Here is a 24,989-nt window from a genome sequence, read left to right on the forward strand (position 1 = left end):
TTAAACATGGACAAATTTTGAAAATATGCAAAATGAAAGAAGGCAGTTACAAAAGGCCACATATTGTATGGGTCCATTTATCTGAAAAGTCCAGAATGTGTAAATCCATAATGACAGAATGTAGATTATTGGTTGTCATGGGTTAGGGAGAGAGGAGAGTGATGAGTGACTGCCAATGGGTACGGAGTTTCTGTTTTGGGGTGATAAAAATGTCCTGGAATTAGTGTTGATGGTTGCAGAACTCTATGAATATACTAAACCTCACTGAATTGTGTACCCTGAAAGAGTGAATTTTATGGTAAGTGAATTATATCTCAATACAGAAAACTATATAGCTGATTCTCAGGACATGCATACTTTTATTAGTTTATATAGTGTTTTAGTTTGGGCTGCTATAACAAGAATACCATGAACTAGGTGACTTACATAGTAAATGTTAATTTCTCACAGGCCTGGAGGCTGGTAAATCCACCGTCTAAGCACTGGCCTTTCCAGTGTCTGGTGAAGGCCATATTTTTGGCTTGCAGATGCTGCCTCCTCATCATTGCCTCACATAGTGGATAGAGTGAGTTCTAGTCTTGGTTTCTTTTTATAAGGACATCAGTCCCATCATGCAGTCTCTAACTTATGACCTCATGAAAACCTAACTACCTCCCAAAGACTCAGTCTCCTAGTACCATCTCACTGCAGGTTAAAGTTTCAACACAGGAATTGGGGGTGGTGGGGGAGGGTACCGACATGCAGTCACAGCATACAGATTCTGCCACATTGCCTTCCAATGTGTTAATATGCACATTTTACACTGATCAACAACACATGAGAGGGCTCATTCCCTTACAACATTGTCCGTACTTATTCACATGCTTTTTAACTTTTGCCAGTATAATGGGTGAAAGATGATTTTTTTGAGACATGTTTAAAAATAAGCAAAATATAAGCACTAAATGTTAACAGTGATTATTGCTGTGAACTGTGGTTGCTGTGAACTGGATAATTATCTGTGTTTTTTGTTACTGTTCTGTGTGGTTTGAATTTTTTATTATATACTTATCATTTTATGGAAACAGTAAAGCCCTCAAGCCCAAACAACTATAAACCAAAAATCTAAAATCCATTCTTAAGCCCAAACACTTGTCCAAATCATTACTGCTCTCCATAACTTTGGTCCTGTAGTGATAATTCTAGGATGCTGCAGCAGCCCGCTGAGTGGGTGTGAAAGCCATGTCTTACTAGCATCAGAGGTGGGCTTGCTCTGAACCACCCACTATTTTTTCTGTCTTAGTCTCTCTCATGACAAGAGTTTCACATAGGGCATAGATGTTTGGGATTAAGTGTAAAGGCTGTGGCCAGAAAATAGAGCTCCTTTCTTTGTATGTAGAAAGAGCAAAAGGATGGAATTGGCTGATTTTGTGCAAAAAAATCATTTCATCTACTTCGTTTTAGCCTTAATTTTTGCACATATTTGAGCTATTAGCTAGTCCTAAAAGGTAAACTAAACCTTCATCCGTGATATGTAAAATGACAATTAGCTCTGAGAATCCAGGGAGGATATCCTTTAGGAACAATTTTTCTTTGTGTGTTTTTCAAAAAGTATTTTAAAATAGTCATTCTGATTCTAGAAACAATAATGCACGTGTCTTGTAAAAATATTAACCAATTCTGAGAAAAAAAGGAAATATTATCATACCTGGAGATACTGTCTGTTTACATGATTTTCTTGGTCCATTCCTAATTGATACTTAGATTGGTTTTGCTCTTACAAACAGTGTTGTGATGAAAATCTCTATGATTACATATTTTCCCACTTATTCAATTACCATTTAAGGTAGATTGAGCAAAGTGAGATTTCTTAGTCAAAGGTTATGTGCATTTTATATTTTGGAACATATGACCAGACTCCTGTATAAGAAGGTTTGACCAGTTATATGTTTTTTTTTTCTTTCTTTGGTTTTTTAAGTTCCAATCCTCTTCAAAACACTACCTTTTCTATCATTGACACAGCAGGCTAACACTTATTGATGCCTACTATGTCAAGGTCAAAGCTGTATCCTTCATGTGCATTCTTTTGAGGCTTAGGTTAAATAACTTGCCCAAGGTGATACAGTCAGTAGATTGCTAAACCAAGATACAAATGCAGGTATGGTAGACTCCACTTTGAGCACAGTGGTGAGGCAGGAATACGAACATTTACAAAGGATAGGTTTATCTTGTTCTGTAGAGTGCTTTGGATCCCAGGTATGAAGGATGGATTTTGTCCCTTCAGCAACAAGCAGCCACACAAAGGTTTCTGAGTAGGGGCTGATATGCTGAAAGCTGGGATCCACATTCTAGAGAACTTATGTTTCCTTAGCTCTTGACATGCATTTAGAAAGGCATTTAGGCAGACATTCTAAATAAATAGGTAATGGCATGGGATGGGGGCATCCAAGAAAGATTCATTATTACTTTAATTTCTTCCCTTTGCTAAGGAAATATGAGAGTAATGGCTAGCTACTGCACCCAGAATAGGGACAATTTTTTTTTTAAGGGAATGAAAAAGCTGTCAGGGCTACTAAGTGTAAAATTAGACTTTCAAGCTGTGTGTTGGTTAGCAGGTGTGGGTGTGTGACTAGAAACCAGATGTCACTCTGTCCCTGTGCATGGCCTGTTGGCTCAATTCAGAGATGGGCTCAAAACAAGTTTCCTTTAGAAACTAAGCCTTGCTCTATGTCCTCTTTACATAGTTCTGATTTTGGCTTCCCACTGACATCTCTACAGTTGTGGCACCTTCTTGGGTGAGAGAACTACATTGGACTTTCCCCCATCTGTACTATTACAACTGGATAGCTCTAATATGCTTTCTTCCTTCACTAATTGTGTACGACATTGTCTTCCTGTAGTTTTTATGGAATGGAATTTCTCTTCTCTCCATAATAGGTATGGGAAGATAGGGTGATGTCCTGTTTCTCACTCATCTGACTCTCCCAGAACCCAGGTTGTCATTCCATGCCTCAGAGAAGCCCTCCTGTACTTACTTTATCCCTCCTCCTGTATCAGTTAGGCTGCCTTGTGCTGCAAGTAGCAGAAACCCTGACTCAGACAATACCAGCCATCCCTTACATGCGTTTACTATGTGCAGGCTCTGCTTTGAGTACTCAGTGTATATATGTATATGTGTATGTGTATGTGTGTGTCTGTATTTAATCTTCATAATAACCATGTGAGGTTGGAACTATTATCTTTGTTTTACAAACTGAGGCTAGAGATGTCAAGTAACCTGTTCGAGGTAGGATGACCAGTAAATGGCAGCACCAGATTCAAACATGGGCTGTTTGGCTTTCGAATCTAAGCGGTTGGCAGCGACATTGCCCTTCCTCTCACTAAGGAACTGCATTATCTCATAGCCAAGTGGGCAGTATTTCCATAGCTCTTATTCTTTGGGCTCTACCTTTGTATGTCAACTTTTTTTTTCAAGTTTGGATTCCTCATGACTGTCAACAGCATCTAGAATCAGCATACTAATTTGTCCACATTTAGTGAGAGAAAGAGCTATGTCGAGGAGGGAACCTGTCTCCTAGCCGTGAGGAAAAAAGCCCTTCCCCTGATGCTGATTGAGTCAACTTAGGACACCTGCTCCCCTAGACGAATCAGCGTGTTCAGAGGAATGATATGGGTGTATTGGCAGATCCAGTCAAGATCTGCCCTTGGAGCAGGGGGTGAGGTCGTCTCCCTCTGAAGCACATGGCTGCATGGGGGTGGGTAGGCACCTGAACAGAAATAACTGGGGTGTAGTAGAAGGGGACTCTGCACACGTTTTTTCCTCTTCATGTTTTCTTGGCATCACATTGTCCGTTGTCTTTATTTTGCTTTGGAAGTAATGGAAACTCACTACTGCAGATTATTACAGGGATATTTCTGTACCAGTGATCAGGCTTCCTGAGGGATAGGAACCAGGAATTGGAAAGCCAGCAAGACCTAAGGCAGCTTCATAGTCTCTTATTTTTCTATGTCTGACTACTTTGTCTAGTAATTTACAGATCTGATTTATTTACACAGCCAACCTGACTCCCTCCAGGCCTGCACAGGGTCTCTCCTCTCATGTCCTATGCCACAGTAACTGAGTAGGCTTCTGTGTTTAGAATCCTACCACTGGGCCAGGCGTGGCTCCATACCTATGATCCCCGAACTTTGGGAGGCCAAAGTGGGAGGATCTTGTGGCCAGGAGTTCGAGACCAGCCTGGTGACATACCAAGACCTTGTCTCTACAAATAATAAAGTAATTAGCCAAGCATGGTGTCACATGGCCGTGGTCCTAGCTACATAGGAGGCTGAGGTGGGAGGATCGCTTGAGCCCGGGTGGTCAAGGCTATAGTAAGCTGTGATCCTGCCATTTAATTCCAACCTGGGCAACAGAGCAAGACCCCTGATATAGTTTCGCTGTGTCCCCACCCAAATCTCATCTTGAGTTGTAGCTCACACAATTCCCATGTGTCATGGGAAGGACCCAGTGGGAAGTAATTAAATCATGGGGGCAGGTCTTTCTCGTGCTGTTCTTGTGATAGTGAATAAGTCTCGCGAGATCAGATGGTTTTATAAAGGGGAGTTCCCCTGCACAAGCGGTTTTTTTTTTTTTTTTTTGACTGCTGCCACGTAAGACATGCCTTTTGCTTTCCACCATGATTGTGAGGCCTCCTCAGCCTTGTGGAAGCGTGAGTCCATTAAACCTCTTTCCTTTATAAATTACCCAGTCTCAGGTATATCTCTATCAGCAGCATGAAAATGGACTAATACAACCTCTGTCTCAAACAAAAAAAGAGGAAAGAGAAGAATTCTGCCTCTGAAACTGTAACTATGTGCCCTTGTACAATCTGTGTCACTTCTCTACTCCTCAGTTTCTTCATCTGTATGTTGGGGATGATAACCCTTTCCCAGAGGGTGGTTGTATGAATTAAATGAAGTCGCACCTAGAGAGAGCTTAAAATAGTGCCAGCCCATAGTGGTCAGCAGATATTAGTGTTTTGTATTATTACTTTTACAATTGTTATTTTCATAATCTTAAAAATTCTGATAACTTTTGATTCTAATTCTCAGTGTGTATTTAATATAGAAACAGTGTTTGTAATGATTTACTGTTACACTGCAGAAATATGTTCATGTTGGGCTTTGCATTCCCTCAGTACTCATCTTTGGGGCTACGAGTGCCTCAATTTGAGAGGCATGGGACTGGGAACCTTGTGTTTTAGTTCCAGAGTGAAATTTAAGCTCTGGAGAGAATAGTATTCAGGGTCAATGCAAGCAATTGGCATGGACTGAATCTGCTCACATTTCTGGTTTTCTTCTAGGTTCATGCAATGATCTTGGCGGCTGTAGATTCAGGGGCATCACATAGGGTCCTCTGATGCACTGCTTGAGTGTGTAGAATGAGAGATGCCATGCTCGTGCTCTGCTTTGCCTTAAGACACTTGGGCCAAATCAGAAAAAAGATAAGTGAATCTTAATCTGAAAAGAGGAAAAAATTAAAGTCAGCTTTTGTGGGAATATGCTTTATTATGTAGAGCAGGACGCAGGCATTTACTTTGAAAATGGAGAATGAAGTGTATTATTTTAGATTTTCAGAAAGAAGAAAAAGTCATGGTTTTTACCCTCTAAAACCTTATGTTCTGAGATAGGTTTGTTAATTTCTTATCATTTTGTGTTTGTGTCTGTTCTTTAAAATATATTTATTTGTTAGTTTCTGGTTCTTATTTATTACCCTTTTCCTTTTAATAGGTATTTGTTATACCATGTGGGACTATAATTGACATGCATTTGATTTGGTTTTAGTAATTGACATTTGCTTTATCCAAGTACTACAATGTAATTCTGAAAGATAATGACCTTGTAAAAGTATTTTCTTTGGCTTTACTCTTTCAGCATATGTGTTTTTATGCTAAGTAAAAACTTTTTGGTATCTTCAAGTTACTACTATCAGTGGGAACCTATTCTATTCATGATGTTGTGGAACTGGGTTTTTCCTCAAATGTAGCAAGATTATTCTTCTACACTCAACACAGCATCTCAATGGCCATGTCCATAGCTTTCCACGTCTAAAAGCTTCTGCTTATCCTCTGATGCTTATTTTTGACAATAAAAATGCCCAGCCAGGCCAGGCACGGAGACTCACGCCTGTAATCCCAGCACTTCGGGAGGCCGGGAAAGGCGGAAAAGCAAAAGCTCTCGCAGAGCCCTGCCTAGGCCCATGGGCAGGTTGGAGGCTGGCTCTTTGTCTCCAGGTACTTATAGCCTCGTTGCATAAAAACCATTTTAGGACCCCATTTGGCCCACCCTCTCCTGGGCAGAGTGGTTGGGCATAGCTGGGCCATGGCAGTGTGTCAAGACTTGATGAAGGGGCCAGGCACAGTGGCTCATGCCTGTAATCCCAGCACTTTGGGAGGCTAAGGCAGGCGGATTGCTTGAGCCCAGGAGTTCCAGACCAGCCTGGGCAACATGGAGAAACCCTGTCTGTACTAAAAATACAAAAATTAACTAAGCGTGGTGGTGTATGCCTGTGGTCCTAACAACTTGGGGGGCTGACTGAGGTGGGAGAATTACTTAAGCCTGGGAGACGGAGATTGCAGTGAACCAAGATTGCGCCACTGCATACTCCAGCCTGGGTGACAGAGTAAGACCATGTCTCAAAAAAAAAAAAAAAAAAAAAAAAACAGCTCAGCTTAGCAAAATGTGTGCTGATCATTTGAATATATCCCTCATGGCATATAGTAAAAAACAAGTCAAAATCAAACTTAAACACAGAATTACATTAATGAGATGAGAAACTGTTAGAGTACAGTAATACAATCACAGCTCACTGCAGACTTAAACTTTGGGGCTCAAGCAATTGTCCCACCTCAGCCTCTGAGTAGCTGAGATATAGGTGTGTGCTATAATGCCTGGCTAATTTTTTTTTCTTTTTCATAGAGACAGGGTGTCACTGTGTTGTCCAGCTGGTCTTGAACTCCTGGCCTCAAGTGACCCTCTCGCCTTGACATCCCAAAGTGCTGGGATTACAGGCGCGAGTCCCTGCGTCTGACTGCAGCTCTTGTTAGGTCAATACATTTTCATTACTACTGAAATTACTCGTGAATCTTCTTCACTGTGTAATAGATATGTATATAACTTTTTAAATGTTTTATTTTTGAATTTCTGGATTAAAATGTCCTAAGTCTCAAGTGTTCATCTGAAAAATCACAAATAATATAATTTGCATGTGCTGAGAGCTAATTGGACATATTTTTTGGTGTCCATTGTTTCACCCTGCTCTGGAGTCTTTTTAGTTTTTTCTCCATGAGTGAATTCGGTAGTCTGGTGACTTCTGTGTGTTTTAAGATTAGCAGTGGCATTTTTGATTGACCTCCAGACCTACTTTTACTGAAGTATTAAAATACTCTGGCTCTGCTGACTTAGGAATTATTTCTAAGCCCAGTCCTGGAGCTAAAGGGCTTGAGGGTGTAGTTAACTAATAGCCTGAATAAATACTACTGTATTCGTCCCAAAACATGACTCCCTCTGCTCATATTGACCTTGATTTCCAGTGCACCAGCGGATAATCAAACAATTAGCAGAAAGCACCACCAATTTTGAAAAGCCAAGCAGTAAAGCCTTTTCTATACAAATATAATCATCTGGGCTGGAGCTTTATTTTTGGCTTAATAAGACTGCCCTCCAAAAGATACTCATTTGCCATTTGATGTTTGTGTTCATATAATCAGAGTCTCCTCTGTTTTTTTTTGTCCTGTACTAATTGTTTTGTGGTGGCTGTGCACAGAGGTCACAGTTTACCACTGTATCCCGTGTATTTAGCACAGTGCTTGGCTCACAGAAGATGCTTCATCACCATTTGTCTAATGAATGATGAATGAAAATCTGCTAAAGGGGATGCAGATAGTACCTGTGGGCTGAAATGAGAATGGCAGGGGGTTTGTGGGTAGGAAAGGAAAAGAGAAGGAATTTGCTGCAGGGCAAGTTCAAACTGGGGAAGCCCAGTACGACTTGGTAGGAAATGATATGTAGAGAGAATCTGTGCATTGAGCCAGTAATCTGGGAGCTTCTCTTCTTGTTTCTGCTTGGTCATTTTATGTGCTCTTTGACTCTGGGAAAAGGGATAAAGCTGGCCTGAGCTCCCTCACAGAGTGAAGTGAAGACTTAATAAGATAAACAGTAGACATGCTATGCACATTTATAAAGCACTGAATAAATATAAGTTTTTGGAACTAATGGGATTAAATGTTGTTTTCAAAGTGTGGTGACTGTTTAAAGTTACTAATTTTGAAAATTAGAGTAAGCTGTTTTATTGAAAAGGGAAGTGATAACCGAGCTAGAAACAATGATGTTTAGCCAAGAGAGCATTCAATGACCTAAGTAGGAGCTTTTGAGATACAGTCCGACACTGCCTACAACATTTCAGTCTATGGCAGACTGCATATATTAAGGTGGTACCGTAAGATTATATGGGAGCTGAAAAAGTCCTGTTGGCTAGTAACATCATAGTCATCTTAATATCATAGCATGATGCATTACTCATGTGTTTGTTGTGATGGCAGTATAAACAAACCTACTGTGCTGCCAGTCGTATAAAAGTATAGTGTGTACAATACATAATACTTGATAATGGTGTATTAGAACATAATACTTGACAGTGGTATATTAGTTCTTTTTCATACTTCTATAAAGAAATAACTGAGACAGGGTAGTTTATAAAGGAAAGAGGTTTAGTTGACTCACAGTTCCACATGGCTGGGGAGGCCTCAGGAGACTTACAATTATGGCAGAAGGTGAAGAAGAAGCAAGCACCTTCCTCACAAGGTGGCAGGAGAGAGATAGAGTGCAGGGGAAACTGCCATCAGATCTCATGAGAACTCTCTCACTGTCAGGAGAACAGCATGGGGGAAACTACTCCCATGATCCAATTACCTCCCATCAGGTCCCTCCCTTGACATATGGGAATTACAATTTGAGATGAGATTTGGTGGGGATACAGAGCCAAACCATACAAATGGTAATAAATGACTGTGTTACTGGTTTATGTAATTACAATACCATTTATTGTTGTTTTAAAGTGTACTCCTTACTTATAAAATATTTTAAAAAGGTAACTGTAAAACAGTCTTAGGCAAGTACTTCAAGTGGTGTTCTAGAAAGCATTGTTATCATAGGAGATGACAGCTTCATGTGTGTTATTGCCCCTGAAGACTTTCCAGTGGGACAACATGTGGGGGTTGAAGACAGTGATATTGATGATCATGACCCTGTGTAGTCCTAGACTAATGTGTGTGTTTTTGTGTTAGTTTTTAACAAAAATATTTAAAAAGTAAAAAAAAAAAGAAAAATGTTAATAGAATAAGAATATAAAAGAAAATATTTTTGTACAGCTATGCAATATGTTTATGTTTTAAGCTAAGTGTGCTTGCAAGAGTGAAAAAGTTAAAAATGAAAAAGTTTATAAGGTAAAAAAATTACAGTAAGCTAAGGTTGTTATTGAAAAAGGAAATTTTAAAAATAAATTTAGTGTAGCCTAGGTGTACAGTATTTATAAAGTCTACAGCAGTGTACGGTAATATCCTAGACCTTTGCATTTACTCACCACTCACTCACTGACTTATGCAGAGTGACCTCAGTACTGCAGGCTCCATCATTCATGGTAAGTATGTATCATTTTTTATAAATGGTATATATGTGGTATGTATCTTTTATACTGTACTTTCACTGTGCCTTTTCTATGTCTAGATATGTTTAGATACACAAACACCACTGTGTTGCCGTTGCATACAGTATGCCATATAGTAAGATGCTGTGCAGGTTTGAAGCCTAGGAGCAATAGACTCTACCATTTAGCCTACATGTATAGTAAGCTACACCATCTAGGTTTACGCAAGTATACTCTATGATGTTTGCACAATGATGAAGCTGCCTAATAATGCATTTCTCAGAACATATCTTCATTGTTAGGTGATACATAATTGTATCTTAGTGGACGCCTGTTGACATTTTTTTTTTCATCCTCCTTTTCCTTTGAGTTGTTTTGAGTTGTATGTTGGCCCAAGATTCAGTGGGGGAGTTAAAAATGTAGATTCACCTTGGTAATTCTAGTTTTGTATCCCTGGACTGACTCCTGAAAATCGACATTTTTAAAGTTCTCCTGATGAATCTGTTGAGTAGCTAGATTTGGAATCCCTGATATCTAGTAAGTATCCCATGGTCCCAGTGGTAAGCAAACATACAGCTGGCAGCCCTTTTGGAATTTCATTTTTTTGTAAAACTCTTGTTAATCTTATAAAGCATGATCAGTTAATATTCTGGCTATCTGGCAAACACTAAACACTCTTCAGTGGAAACACCTGCTGAAAAGTCAAAATTCAGATGAGGGCTCTACTGAATTTATGCAAGAATGATCAATGGAAATAAGGGATGAGGAGGGGAGACTTTAGTGAGTATGATTAGTGTCAAATTATATTGCATTTTCTGCTCTTAGGAAACACAGATGCCAGTTAAAATTTTTTCTTTGGTTTGGTTAGCTTTTGTAGCTATAGGAAATAAAAAATTTTGGTATTAAAAATTACGATACTTTATTAACCAGGCATTGAGATAATGCAGGATAACCTAAAGATCTCGAGACAATAGAGAGGAACATGGTGACAATCTAGTCTTAGGGTCTACCTCCTCCATTGGGCAGACAATCAGCACCAGCTGTGAGTGGGATGCATGCACTGTTGGGTCTGATATCCCAAGACAAGCCTCCACCTAAGCTAGTTTACAAACCATTGTGTGTTTTGAAGCTTCGCCATCAACTCAGGATGCCCGTAAGCTTTCACTAAATAGACGCTTTTCTAGGTAATAGGGTTGTGGGAAGGGACATGGGATCTGAAGTTAACTGTGTTAATAGTGGCCCTGTCACTTATTTTTGTGTGACCCTAAGTAAGTTTGCCTCTTTGAACCTCAGTATTTTTAATCTGTAAACTCGGGTTAATATTATATACCTTCTAAGACTGTTGTGAGAATTAACTGAAAGGCATGCATATAAAAAACTTAATACAATGCTTTACCACAATAGGCTATGAAAATATGTTAACTGTTTTTATTAATAATCACTTCTTTTTTTTTTTTGAGACAGAGTCTTGCTCTGCTGCCCAGAGTGGAGTACAGTGGTATGATCTTGGCTCACTGCAACCTCCGCCCCCCGGATTCAAGCAATTCTCCTGCCTCAGCCTCCCGAGTAGCTGGGTTTACAGGCGTGTGCCACCACACCCAGCTAATGTTTTATATTTTTGTTAGAGATGGGGTTTCATCATGTTGGCCAGGCTGGTCTCGAACTCCTGACCTCGTGATCTTCATGCCTCAGCCTCCCAAAGTGCTGGGATTATAGGCGTGAGGCATATTAATAATCAATTCTTAAATACCATGTTTTAAGAGACAGAGCCAGACTGTCCTGACATATGTACCTGTACTAACCTATTGGGCCTCTGAAATTCTACCATTTAATTTATTTCTTAGTGTTATGGCATACCCTGTTGATACTCATTGTTAGTAATTTAGGTAACAAGCTGTTGGTTTCTGGCATGGGTTAGAAGAACAGCTCAGAGGGAAAGCACTGAGGAGAGGAGGTCAGAGAAGGACGGTAGAGTGTTTGGTTTCACAGTGCAGAGTGTGGGGTAGCAGGGTGGGACAGGAGGCTGGGAAGTTGGGAGGCTTCTGCTCCAAGAGCTTTGAATGTCAGAACTGGGATGGGGATGGGTTCATTCCCTTCATTGCCAAGTGGTTTATGGTGATTGAGTGCCACCTAGAAGTTAATAAATTGCAGAGTCTTGGAGTTGGCTGGGACTGGATTTTCACAGTGGTTATTTGACTTCTCAGCCACTGTGCTTTTTTTTTTTTTTTTTTTTTTTTTTTTTTTTTACTTTAAATGGGAATAATAGGGAATAATAATGGTGGTTGTAGTAGAACAGCATTATTGTTACTAGTGTTAGTACTGTTTACTCACATTTGTTGAATGCTTACACATAGTACCTTGAGTGCTGTCCACATGTTGCCCTATTCAACCTTGAGACAATTCATGAAATAGGTATTATTAACCCCATTTTACAGAGAAGAGCAAACTTCACAGAGCTTCAGGAACTTACTACGTGGGTGGGTAGGCAAGATAAAACAAGACTTGAATGTAAATGGTCTAATTCCAGGAGCCACACCTTTGTTCCCTGTCTTAAAGACATATATATATTGTGTGTGTGTGTGTGTGTGTGTGTGTGATTTTACACGTGTAAATACACACATTCATGTTAAGGCTGAAACTACATAGCATATATTGAGAGCTCTGCAAATTGCATTGGTTTTCTGTGGAGGCAGTTATGTAAATGGGTTCAGACAGACAGCATAGGAGTGACTACATAGTCTGGCATGGTGGAGCAGCCGTGAGTCAGGAAGTCTCTGCAGCAGCAGCAGAGCCAGGGAATTGGGCAGGAGTGAGTGGGCCATCTGACTTGAAGACCCTGTGTTTCCTTTGGGACCCCTATTTCTGTGTACTTACAGGAGAATGCTGAAAACATGATTAGAACTGAGATGTCATCACAACAAGAGTATCTGTGGAAACTTTTTTTCCCCCTCAAAGACATTTTAGTTAGATTCGCATCATGAAAACAATTAGGCAAGATTTGCCATACCTAACCAGTCAATAATTCAAGGACAGGATCTCATTAAGAGCTTTTGCTTTCCTGGAAACTGCCGTTTTGAGGATTCAGCACTGGTGGCTGTGTGCTCTGGGGATTAATTCCTGATCCATATTTCCCCTGAACTTTTTTATTTTCTCAAATCCAGAAGAAAACAAATTTTTAAATGACTGTATAAGCTACCCTTCATTTTCACAAAGGTGTTCTGGGATTTGAGTTGTGCTTTCTTTGTCACAGTTCCATTGGATTCTGTTTTGAATTACACCCACTAAGTGGACAAAGCAAGAGATGGGACTCAGATACAGGTGCTGCTTGAGTGGGTCAGCCTCACTCTCAGATTTTGTAGGTGACTTATCCCACAGCCAGGTGAAGGTTGTCTTCTGTTGACCTGAGCCGGTGGAACTCCTGAGACATCTGGTTCATTTTCCCTGACACAGGTATTGAGATGTACTATACATTTCTTCCCTTCTTTTGCTTCTTCACTTTCTCTTCCCTATACTCCTTCCATCTCTTCATCCTTTCCTTTCCAAATGCATTACTGATTTCCTACCATGGGCTAGTCTTTGCAATTGGAATTGAGGATGCAATGAAGAAAAAATAGATACAACCATTTAGAAAAACATTTGACCTGATCTATTAAAGTTGAAACTGTGCATGTGCTATGGCCCAGGTAATTGACTGCTGGATACTCCAGAGATACTTGTGCACGTATATATCTGGATACATTATAAGCATTTTCATAATAGCACTGTTGATAATAGCCATAAGCTGGGTCCATTCTAAATATCTTCTGTAGAGTGGATAAATAATTTGGAGTGTTTTCAATCAGTAGAACACTATGTAGCAATGAAAATGAACAAACAACAACTACATGCAATATTGTGGATGAGTCTTATACACATAAGACTGAGCACATGGGCATTATTCACTCTGCCTTAATAGGCAGTGACATGATCGGTGTGTGCTTAGGAAGTTGACTTTTGTCAATATGGAGTATAGGGAATTCATGCTGGAGACAGAACCCCATTGGGAGGTACTTTGCAATGGTCCTGGAGAGAGAGAATTCCATCCCAAGCCCAGGCAGTAGCAGTAGCAAGGAAGAGAGTAACATGGATTGTTGAGGGATGTTACAAGTGAAATAAGCACAATTAGGTGACTTATTGGATGTTTGGATTGATTATAGGGAGGGGACCATCTAACATGTTGCTAAGATTTCTAATCTTATGGACTAGAAAGACAGTTGTCATTCAATGAGAGCAGAGGAAGACTAGGATTTTGAGGTGATAGCTAATGAATCCTCATGACATTAAGCTATGTGACCTTGGGAAAGTTATTTAACATCTCTTTGTCATAGTTTCTTCATGTATAAAAGAGAGAAAATAATTTTCAAAGCATAGCAACCTCAGAAGATAATACAATGTCTGATATAGAGTGGACACTGTTACAATACTAGGTTTTGAGGAGTAGGTATGACCCTGAATTTGTAATACCATAAATGTGATGGAGAGTCCTCCCTGTAGGCTTCTCAGAGATGAAAAATAGGTGAAGGAAAACTTGAATCATCCTTTTATGTCTTGTATATGATGAAACACTATATACTTCAAGTACAGGGTGAGGAGAAAGTCTTAGGACACAGCTACAAAGAAATGAGATTACGTAATGTGGGAAAAGGAAAGCCAAGAGGTGATTTAACAAGACTTTGAATGAAGAGGAAGTCAGAAGTTAGCGAGTACCATTGCTGAAAATGGTTTAAAAGGCACAGAGTCATTTATAAAATGCCTTATTTATTTATATAAAAGTGATACTCAGGGTCTTATTCCTCAATAGACTTTTTTTGGTGATTGCCAAAGGAATACGTATTTTTTTAAATAGAAAATTTATAAACCACTAAAAAGAAGAACAAAGCACGTAAATAACATATATAGTTCTAATGCCCTAATGTTGTTAGCATTTTAGCTCTGTTCACTTACTCATCTGTCCGTCTGTCCGTCTGTCCATCCATCCATCCATCCATCTTTTTTTTTAAATGAAGCTGAAATTAAACCATATGTTGTTGTGTAAACTGCTGTGTTTTACACAGAACTTAAATGGAGATGAATTCTAGTGTGAGGGATTTAGGTTAGCTATTTGTAGTAAGAAGAGTGTCTGATGTGCTTTATCAATGAGTTACTGAGGGAAAGTGCAGTATTCTCTGGCAGTCTTAAAATATAATAGGATAAACTCTCATCTCATTGATGGCAAGGACATGACCCTGTTTTACTGCCCTGTTATTCTCTGATATGTGGACAAAACCCGAGAGCGCTTTTCTGAGGACTTACTTCTCCCAAAAGTGGCAGAAAGCAATATTGGTTAGAATATGATGTAACAGACTTTTATTAATCTCTCACCTACATTTGCCTTCAGGACCGGGGACTGAAGAGTTCATCTCTCCCAGGAGTGTGAGACTGCTCAACTTTTCATTTCTCAATATTAAAATCACTGTAAAATTCTATTCTAATTAATCTAGAATAAAGATGGAAACGATAAGTGTCACCAGGATACAGTTTTACATGAGCAAATCATTTTAAATAGGCTTAAATCTAAGAGGTGAAAACTGCTTAGATGGAAGGTATTTATGTCAGATTGGATGGGATAACTCCTGTGTGTGTGTGTGTGTGTGTGTGTGTGTGTGTAAGAGAAGGGGAGGAAAAGGAGGGGGGAGAGGGAGAGAGGAATTCTGAAGGCTTCCTTTTATTGTATGCATGATCTAAATTGATCTAAATGTAGAGGCTACTGCTATTAGTGAGGTCTAATGAAGAGGTTTTAATAACCATTTTGACCAAAATGACAGTTTGCTGGATCCAGCATTTTCTCAGATTTTTGTTTGTTTGTTTCAGTGCATGTGCTCACATATGCATGCATATAAACACATGCCAACTATACATACAGGAGACGTGGCTCTCATTTCCTTTCCACAGAGATGTAAGGTTGGGAAGGTGTTTTCTGTGTTGAATATTTTTGATTACAAAGAAATTGAATTAATTCATTTAACAAATGCTCATTAAACTCATTCAGTGTAAGCACTGTGGTGAAAATGGGGGATAGGAAATTGTCTAAAAGCATCAAGGAATGGCAATGAGTGTTTTAGTCAGTGGTGCAGGTGTGACTATTAATCTATACCTGATCCTTAGTGTCCTCAGAAGAGACACCCCCTTTACCTTCAGGGTAAAGCCTAAACTTCTCAGCCTGAGGCCATTTGCAATCTTGTCTTCAATTATCCTTTCAGTCTCATATCCTAACATCTCCCACACCCACCTTATGCTCCAGTCATTCCTGTGGGAAGAATTTATCAAGCCCCATACCATGTACTGGGCAGCTTTAGATAACTTGTGGCTCCTCAGACATCTCTTTTCCTTCATGCCTCCTTACCTGGGTCCTTGGGGTTTTCCTCTGATGGAATGCTTCACCTCCAAGTGCTGACACTCTCTCACTTGTCTATTTGTCTTTTCCACTAGCCAGTGAGATCCTGGAGGAGAGAGACCATCTCCTTCTCTGTGGGCCTCTAGCAGTCAGTATGGCACTTAGCATATAGTAGCCATGCAGTCAGTGTGTTGAACAAATGAATGAATGAGGCAAAGTTAAATGTAATCCAAATCTCTAGTGGTGATGAGCTCCCTTAGCTTTTGTTTATTTAGGGAAGTCTTTTGTTTATTTAGGAAAGTCTTAATTTCTCTTTCTCTTTCATTTTTGAAGGATAGTTTTGCTGGATATAGTATTTTTGTCTTGTAGGTTTTTCTTTTTTTTAAATTTCAGTATTTTTAATATGATATTCCATTCACTTCTGGCCTGCAAAGTTTCTGCCAAGGAATGTACTGAAAATCTTATAGGAGCTTAATGTGATGAGTTGTTTTTCTCTTACTGCTTTCAAGATTCTCCCTTTTTCTGTGACTTTTGACATTTGATTATAATGTGTCTTGGTGTGAGTCTTTATATATATATATATATTTTTTTTTTTTTTTCTTTTTTATTTAAGTTCTAGAGTACATGTGCACAGTGTGCAGGTTTGATACATAGGTATACATGTGCCATGTTGGTTTGCTGCACCCATCAACTCATCATTTACATTAGGTATTTCTCCTAATGCTATCCCTCCCCCAGGCCACTACCCCATGACAGGCCCTGGTGTGTGATGTTCCCCACCCTGTGTCCAAGTGATCTCATTGTTCAGTTCCCATCTATGAGTGAGAACATGCAGTATTTGGTTTTCTGTCCTTGTGATGGTTTGTTGAGAATGATGGTTTCCAGATTCATCCATGTCCCTGCAAAGGACATGAACGCATCCTTTTTTTATGGCTGCATAGTATTCGATAGTGTATATGTGCTACATTTTCTTAATCCAGTCTATCATTGATGGACATTTGGGTTGGTTCCAAGTCGTTGCTTTTGTGAATAGTGCCACAATAAATATACATGTGCATGTGTCTTTATAGTAGCATGATTTATAATCCTTTGGGTATATACCCAGTAAATGGGATTGCTAGGTCAAATGGTAATTCTAGTTCTAGATCCTTGAGGAATCGTCACACTGTCTGCCACAATGGTTGAACTAATTTGCACAGGTGTGAGTCTTCTTGAATTTATCCTAGTTGAAGTTCATTGAGCTTTTTCAATTTGTATGCCAATTTCCTCCCTCAAATTTAGGGAATTTTCAGCCACGATTTCTTCAAATAGGCACTCTGTTTCTTTCTCACTGTCATTCTGAGATTCCCATAATGTGGATAATGATCTGTTTGATGCTGTCTTGTAAGTCCCTTAGGCTATCTTGACTTTTCTTTATTCTTTTTATTTATTTTTTGGTCCATGACTCAATAATTTCAAATAACTTATCTTTAAGTTTGCTGATTCTTTCTTCTGCTTGATCATGTTTGCTATTGAATGAGCCCCTCTAGTGAATTGTTTTTTAGTTCCATTATTCTTCAACTCTGGAATTTCTGCTTGGTTCTCATTTTTCTCATAGTTTCTCTTTGTTGATAGTCTCATTTTGTTCTTGCATTTTATTTTTTCTTGATTTCTTTAATTATCTATTTTAGTTCATGGAGAATTTTAAGATGCTTATTTCAAGTTCTTTGTGAGGTAATTCATAGATCTCTGTTTCTTTAGGGTTGGTTTCTAGAGATTTATTTTGTTTCTTTGATTGGGCCATATTTACTTGTTTCTTTGCATGCATTGTGATCTTTTGTTGAGGTTTGGGTATATAAAAAAACAGCTACCTCTCCCAGTCTTATGGACTGGCTTCAAATAGGAAAGACCTTCACTGATCAACCTAGCTTGAGATTCTGAGGGCCTCTCAAACCTTTTTTGGGGATGCAGTTTCTCTGGGCTTGTGGGTAATTTCCCAGTCAGAGAGGACTGCCCCTGTTCTCAAGAGCCAATGATCTTTTGTTACCCTTGGTGTCTGTCTGAGGTACTGAAGGCTCTCTAGTGTAACAAGCCACCATGCTTGCTTTTGAAAGTATATTGCCATTTCCTTTAGCACTCTGAGTCATGCCCCTCTTAAAGGCAGAATGTTGGATGCACAGTTAGCACTTTTGTATCCCTTCTGAGGGAGAAGCCAGAAGCTGGGAATTTTTTCTTGATTGCCTTACACTATGCTGGGTGGGAGGGAGCTATCATAGGTAAAAGCAACAAAATTTCTTATCTGCTTGGATGTGGCTCTTCTTGGCTTTGCACTCACCTGGGGTGCTGCTAATTCTTGAGGGAGTTCTCATAAAGGCAATTTGGTTTGTACATTGTTCTTAAGTCATTATCTCTGGGGGTAATGAGGGCTTGGGACTTCCTATTGAGCCATCTTACTTCTATCACTCTTAAGTGTAATCTAGATCCCTGTTTTATGACATGAAGATAATTAATATTGATATAATTTTGGTAATTAAAATTGGTAGAGATGGTGACATATCTCTTCTGTCTCACCCCCTTCTCCAATCGAGGATTGAAAAAGTCATTTCAGGTTTCTGGTTTTCTAATCTTGTCTCTATCTGACTCTATCTAGTAATAGTAGCTAACATGTAATAAATACTTATGTGTCAGGAACTCTTCATATTCCTGTGATGTGTGATAACTCATTTACTTACCACAGTAGTTGTAAAAGAAAGATACTATGGTCGTTCCCATTTTACATGTGAGGAAATCAAGTTATAGAGAGTCAAAATAATTTACCTAAGGTCATATCACTGATAATTACCTCAGACTCAATTTTAAAAAGAGATTTTGCAGCATGAAATGAATATTCTTTAATTTGAATAAGACTGTTGTTAATATTATATAAACTACAAATTACTTTTAACAAAATCTTATAACAGGCAGTTATTGAATTATTATGGATATTATTTTGTATTGATTATAAGTGGTAATTATGCAGCTAGAAATGTCTGTCATTTACATATCCAAGCATAGAATGACATCGAAGATGTGTTTTTTGTTTTTTGTTTTTTTGCAGGACAGAGTTCATTCAAAGAGGCAGGATTTCAATCACAGGAGCTGGATTTCTCAACTGCATTTTAGAAACTTTTGCCAGCACATTCTTAAGACAGGGAGCCCAGAAGGTAACTTTATTTCTGCTTTGAACCAACATTAATTTTAAAAAACAATAGGAGTTCTAATAGGGTTATTGAATAAGACTCATGAACAGACATAATGAGAAAAACATATAGTTAATAAACAAATATATGCAAAAATAATTACCCTCAAAATTATTACATAAATTCAAATCAAAGTAAACCTAAGTGCCATTTATGGCTCATTAAATTAAAAATATACCAATGAAGAGTATGTGAAAATTTGGAGCATACTTATAATCTAATTAAAAGAAATAATCAGAATGACTAATAATGTATAGTATGATGACAACTATTTAATAACGATAATGATAGTTAATATTTATTGGGCACTTACTATGTACTACTGACTGCTAAAAGAATTTGTGTTTATTAACTCATTTAATCCTCACAAACCTTTGCAGAAGCTATTACTGTTGTCCTAATATTATGGTTGAGGAAAATACAGAGACCCCAATTGTCCATTCTTGTAGTTTTCAAACTCTATTCCTAAGGGAGCTTAGGCTTCCATGAAAGTGATTCAGAAGTCATGTTGGAGTTCTAAGGTCCTGTGTGCTCTATTTTAAGTAGAGCTGTTCCATTTTAATCTGTCCTCTATGGTATTCCATATGACATTTATATCTCCTATTTTCTTGCCTTAATAGCATTATTTTTAAAACTTCATGTCAAAACCCATTGCTTATGCATCTTTATGTGCTTATTGCAGTGCTCAGTATAGAGCAGTTGCTCCAAAGTGTTTTATTATTGTTATTAATTGCAATGATAATTATACTCACTTATTTCCAGATTTTACTCAGGACTTTTGTATAAGTTATCTCATTTTATTATGTGGGATAGAATTAACCGCTGGTATAAAGAACCATTGTTATGACCCTCAGAGACCTCCTGGTAATGGACCCTTGTTTTCATTTTTGCATGTCTAGGTTCAAGGATGAACCTGTACTAGGAGGTGTTCATTTGGGAGGCTGAGGGCGGTGAATGAATATTCAGTACTGTTCTGTACACCATAGACATACTGTCGTGATTGATGATGTGTTCTTGCTCCAGTTTGAGGTGGTTCCTGGCGCATATTCAGACTGGTCCAGCCTCTTTAAACCTGAACTTGAAGGGAGTAGTTGAACTTCCCTAAGATGTTATGTCACCTTCACTCACTCAGACATTGTTGCACATTTTCCTGCTATATTGCAATTTATGCATTTGTAAAAACTCCCATGTTCTGCAGCATTGCACTCTGAAAATAGTGGAACTGATGAGAAAAGTAATTTCATTGCCACGTTTCTTACTGAGTTGACTTCTTGTGCATCCTTTAAACTCTGTATGATAATAATAGTAATAATAAATTGACTTTTTAAAATACAGATACATTAACTAGAAGAATGCGATTTTTTTGGGGGGGAGGGATAACATTTAGCTGAAGTAGGATTCAAAGTTCATGTTCCCTATCATCAAATTGATTGCAAATGTTCATTTATAAAAACCATTCTTGTAGGCCGTATAAAAACAGGTGGTGGGCTGGATTTAGCTTGTAGGGTATAGCTAACCCCTACTTCAGATAAATATTATTTCATTAACTGAAGTGGGTCTGTATTTGATGCATCAATTAATCTGATGAACTTAATAATGACTTTTAATTGCACAGTAGTTACGTACATTCTGATCCTCTGAGACACATACAGTGAAATTTTTTTCCCATTTTATTAATGAGAAATGACTTAAAAGATAAGCATACCTGATATGTGGTAACTGCTTTCCCTGCTTCCTTCCTCTTACAAATATATATTGAGCACCTGCTTTGCCCTGGGCACTGCGCTAAGTGTGGGCTAAATGTGTTTCTTCAAGGTCACAGAACTAGCAAAGCATGGAGTCTGGACTCAAATCCCCATCTTTTGTCAAGAAGAGTTCCCTCTTGCCACTTTACTTATAATGCAGCCCTTAGATGAATGAGGTGAAATCCTTGCCTACCTAGCATCGCAAACTTCACTTATACTTTTGTTCATTAGATGAATTTGTGTTGTGGTCTTACTCCCTTTGGATTTATTAGGTCTATTTGGTTGCAAGTAACAGAAACCACTTCAGGCTAGCTCATTCTAAGTGTACAAGGGTGGTGAGGCTAGCAGGCTTCAGAAAGGTCTTCACTGGGAACTGAACACTGCCAGGAACCCAAGTGGTATTCCTTCTTCAGCTCTTGTCTGTAAGACTATGTGTCTGTTTTATTCCACTCTTTTTGTGTGGTCTGGTTTTCTCTGCTCCCCAGGCTATATAATGGGACATGGGCCTCCACTGTCAAGCATACATATTATATATTAATAGAATTCTCACTAATAATAAGATAGCTTATTTCTTTTCTTTATTAATTCTTTGGGAGGGTCTCTCATTGGCCTCCCATAGCTCAGGCACCACCAGGAAGATGGAAGTCAGGTTGTCCAGTTATGGCTCATCCTCTGCCATGACCACATGGACCAGAGTTAGGGGCTACTTCTCAGGGGAGGGGGTTGTGGGGCAGATATATACTCCCCAAAATTTCTAGCATGATCCCACATTTGATTCTATGTTCCTTGATGGCAGAGAGGTGGTTTTATTTTATTCACCTTAATTCTTATTCCCTCCTCCCAACTTGTAGTACTTTGAACAGAATTCCATCCATTCGTGTGGGAATGAGTAGAAAGGAAATGCCCAGGCAGGTTCACAGTTGGTTTCTGATGGATATTATCTGGAAATAATTAGGTGACTTCAACTTCTTAAAGTGATTCCTTTTTATTCTCATTTATTATGCTCAGAAGTAAGAATATATTTTTCCTGCTAGCTTTTGCCTTTTCTGACTTGCTTTTTCTTTTTGAAGAGGCCACGTTTAATTAGCTTTTTGATTTTAGGAGCCATTTATGCTTAAGTGTCTTTTTTCTTTTATCCAAGTGGTCATGTTTTCCAGTGTCAGCCTGACTTTCTGATAAACCTTCACAGCTGAGCCTGCATAAATGGTTTCTGTGGAAGTCACCGTAAGAGTGTTTTAGGTGACTTTATTTTCACTTTAGGACTTATCCCTGAGTCTGTTGAGTAGTGGTAATGATGGGATCTGATATCTATTTTTTCCAGAAAAATCAAAACTAGGTACTCACAAACTTTATATTTTTATGTTTGTAAATTAAAAGCTGGCTTTAGCTATGGATCCCCAAGCTGAGGTCATATGTATTCTGTGCCTCTGGGGACTGGCTCAATTGCTTTTTTCTCCCTTCACCACTCTTAAAGGGAGGTAACTTGGAATTTGGGAGCCTTTGTGTCACAAATAGTGACTTTTCACACACCAGTCAGACCCCTCCTTCCTCCTGGAGTGGACATCTGTGGGCAGGAGAACTGGGATTTCCCTTTGGCAGTCGAGTTGACAGATGTATCCTTGAAACAGAAGTGGTTCTGAACTTACAGCCCTCTGGACTCGCTCTCCTCACCTTTGTGACCCAGCACAAATCACTCTGGCCCTCCCTATTCTCAGCTTAATTATCTGCAAAATGGGGATTTTAATGTGTTCCCACAGATACATGTGAAAACTAAGTTTGATAGCTATCTGTAAGTTGGTAAACACAGGACAAATATACAAAATATGTTTCAGTTTTCAAGAATTAAAACTCACTGCCACATACTTCTTTAACATATTTTCTTTTTATGGTTATATATTTTTTATCCCCCTCAAATTCATGTAAGCACATATAGTCTAGACAACTAGATTTTAAGTTTAACTCTACCAGCACTTTTTGAGTATCACCTATGTGCCAGGCATTGGGTAGAATGCTGGAGACACAAGTAAGAATTAAGACGTAATTCATAAGATAGAGATTGTGCCTTAAGCAACTTTACTTCTGGGACATCTAGCTCAGGGCAGAAAGCAGGACAGACAATGAATAAACATCTGCTGATGCAGAAAATTTATCGAGCCTTGCTTGGTGTTCAGTGCCAGCACTGTGATCACTGCTGAGAAGCATATTAAAATAACAGCTAGTGCTTACAAGAGCTTAGTAGATGCCAAGCACTGTCCTTGGCATGCATTACCTTTTCTGATTTTCTGGACAATATAATGAGATAGGAATTTTTTATGCATAGGGAAACTGAGGTCCCAAATGGCAAAGCAGTTTTCTCAAGGTCACAGGATTAGTAAGTGGTGAACTTGGGATTTGAACCCAAGCCTGTTTGACCCCAGAGTGCTCTTGATCTCTGCAGCATAGAGCTGCATCCATGATCAATGCACTTAAGCTACCTGCATGGGGCAAGCTGTGTGTTCTTGATATAACCAGAGTGAGGCAATGTGATGCACAGTAACGACGGAGGAATGCAAGCGTAGGGGAGCTCAGTTACAAGAGAGGAACTTGGAATGGGCCAGAGGAATGGGGCCATGCTACTTCAAACGGCCTTTGAGGGGCAAGTGAATGTCTTCCCTTCTGTTCAGAGGCCCCAGCATCTGTTGTCCACACTACAGCTGGCCTGAACTCCATAGTGCCATGCAGGTTGAGAGTATGTTAGCTGACGTTTCTCCCGTTTTTATTGTAATGACATATCCTCTTTTCTGCTTTTCTATGTACTGCAGATTTATGAAAATATTTTTGTATTAAAAAATAATATTAAAAGTTTGTTTTTTATTGTGGCAAAATATACATAGCAAAAAATTTACCATTTTAACAATTTTTAAGTGTACAATTCAGTGGCATTAAGTACGTTCACATGTACTTAATGTGATGGTGATGCAGCCGTCACTGTCATCTGTCTCCAGAACTTTATTCCTCTTCCCAAACAGGAGCTCCTTAGCCGTTAAACAATCACTTCCCATCCCATTCACCTCCTAGCCCCTGACAACCACCATTCTACTTTTTGTCTCTATGAATTTGGCTAGTTTAGTTATGTCATATGAGTGGACTCATACAGTATTTGTCTTTTTGTGACTGGCGTTATTTTACTTAGTGTATGTTTTCAACGTTCATCTGTATTGTAGCATGTGTCAGAATTACCTTTCTTTTTAAGGCTAATATTTCATTGTTTATATATATCACATTTTGTTTGTCTAGTCATCTGATATGGTTTGGCTATGTTCCCACCCAAATCTTACCTTGAATTGTAATAATCCCCACGTGTCAAGGGCGGGGGCCAGGTGGAGATAATTGAATCATGGGGGCTCTTTCCCCCATACTGTTCTCATCGTAGTGAATAAGTCTCATGAGATCTGATGGTTTTATAAATGGGAGTTCCCCTTCACAAGCTCTCTTGCCCGCCGCCATGTAAGACATGACTTGCTCCTCATTCACCTTCTGCCATGATTGTGAGGCCTCCCTAGCCATGTGGAACTGTGAGTCAATTAAACCTCTTTTCTTTATAAATTACCCAGTATCAGGTATGTTTTTATTAACAGTGTGAAAACAGACATCATCCATTGGTGGATTCTTGGGTTGCTTCTGCCTTTTGGCTATTGTGAATACTACTACTATAAACATGGGTGTATAAATATCTGTTTGAGTCCCTGCTTTCAATTCTTTTGGGTGTATATATATATATATGTATAGACCCAGAAGTGAAATTGCTGGATTAATTATATGTTTAATATTTTGAGGACCCATTTAAAGGTTTTTAAAATTTTTTAAGTTAATTTTTTGTTTTTAATTGACAAATTATAATTGTATATATTTATAGGATACAATGTGGCATTTTGAGATACACACACACACACACACACACACAATGTGGAATG

At 38.8% G+C, this 24,989-nt stretch overlaps 1 protein-coding gene across 2 annotated transcripts in view; it reads left to right on the forward strand.

Annotated features, from left to right (window-relative positions):
* Positions 1–24,989, forward strand: part of PRELID2 (PRELI domain containing 2) — a 106,923-nt gene that overhangs the window by 31,544 nt on the left and 50,390 nt on the right. For both annotated transcript variants that reach the window (XM_033180782.1, XM_033180781.1), the window contains exon 5: positions 19,150–19,255. In XM_033180782.1, the coding sequence (XP_033036673.1) occupies positions 19,150–19,255 (106 nt within the window). The remainder of the gene's footprint in view (positions 1–19,149; positions 19,256–24,989) is intronic.

Source organism: Trachypithecus francoisi, unplaced genomic scaffold (genome assembly GCF_009764315.1).
Source record: "Trachypithecus francoisi isolate TF-2019V2 unplaced genomic scaffold, Tfra_2.0 Lachesis_group2, whole genome shotgun sequence".
In the NCBI taxonomy this organism is placed as follows: domain Eukaryota; kingdom Metazoa; phylum Chordata; class Mammalia; order Primates; family Cercopithecidae; genus Trachypithecus; species Trachypithecus francoisi.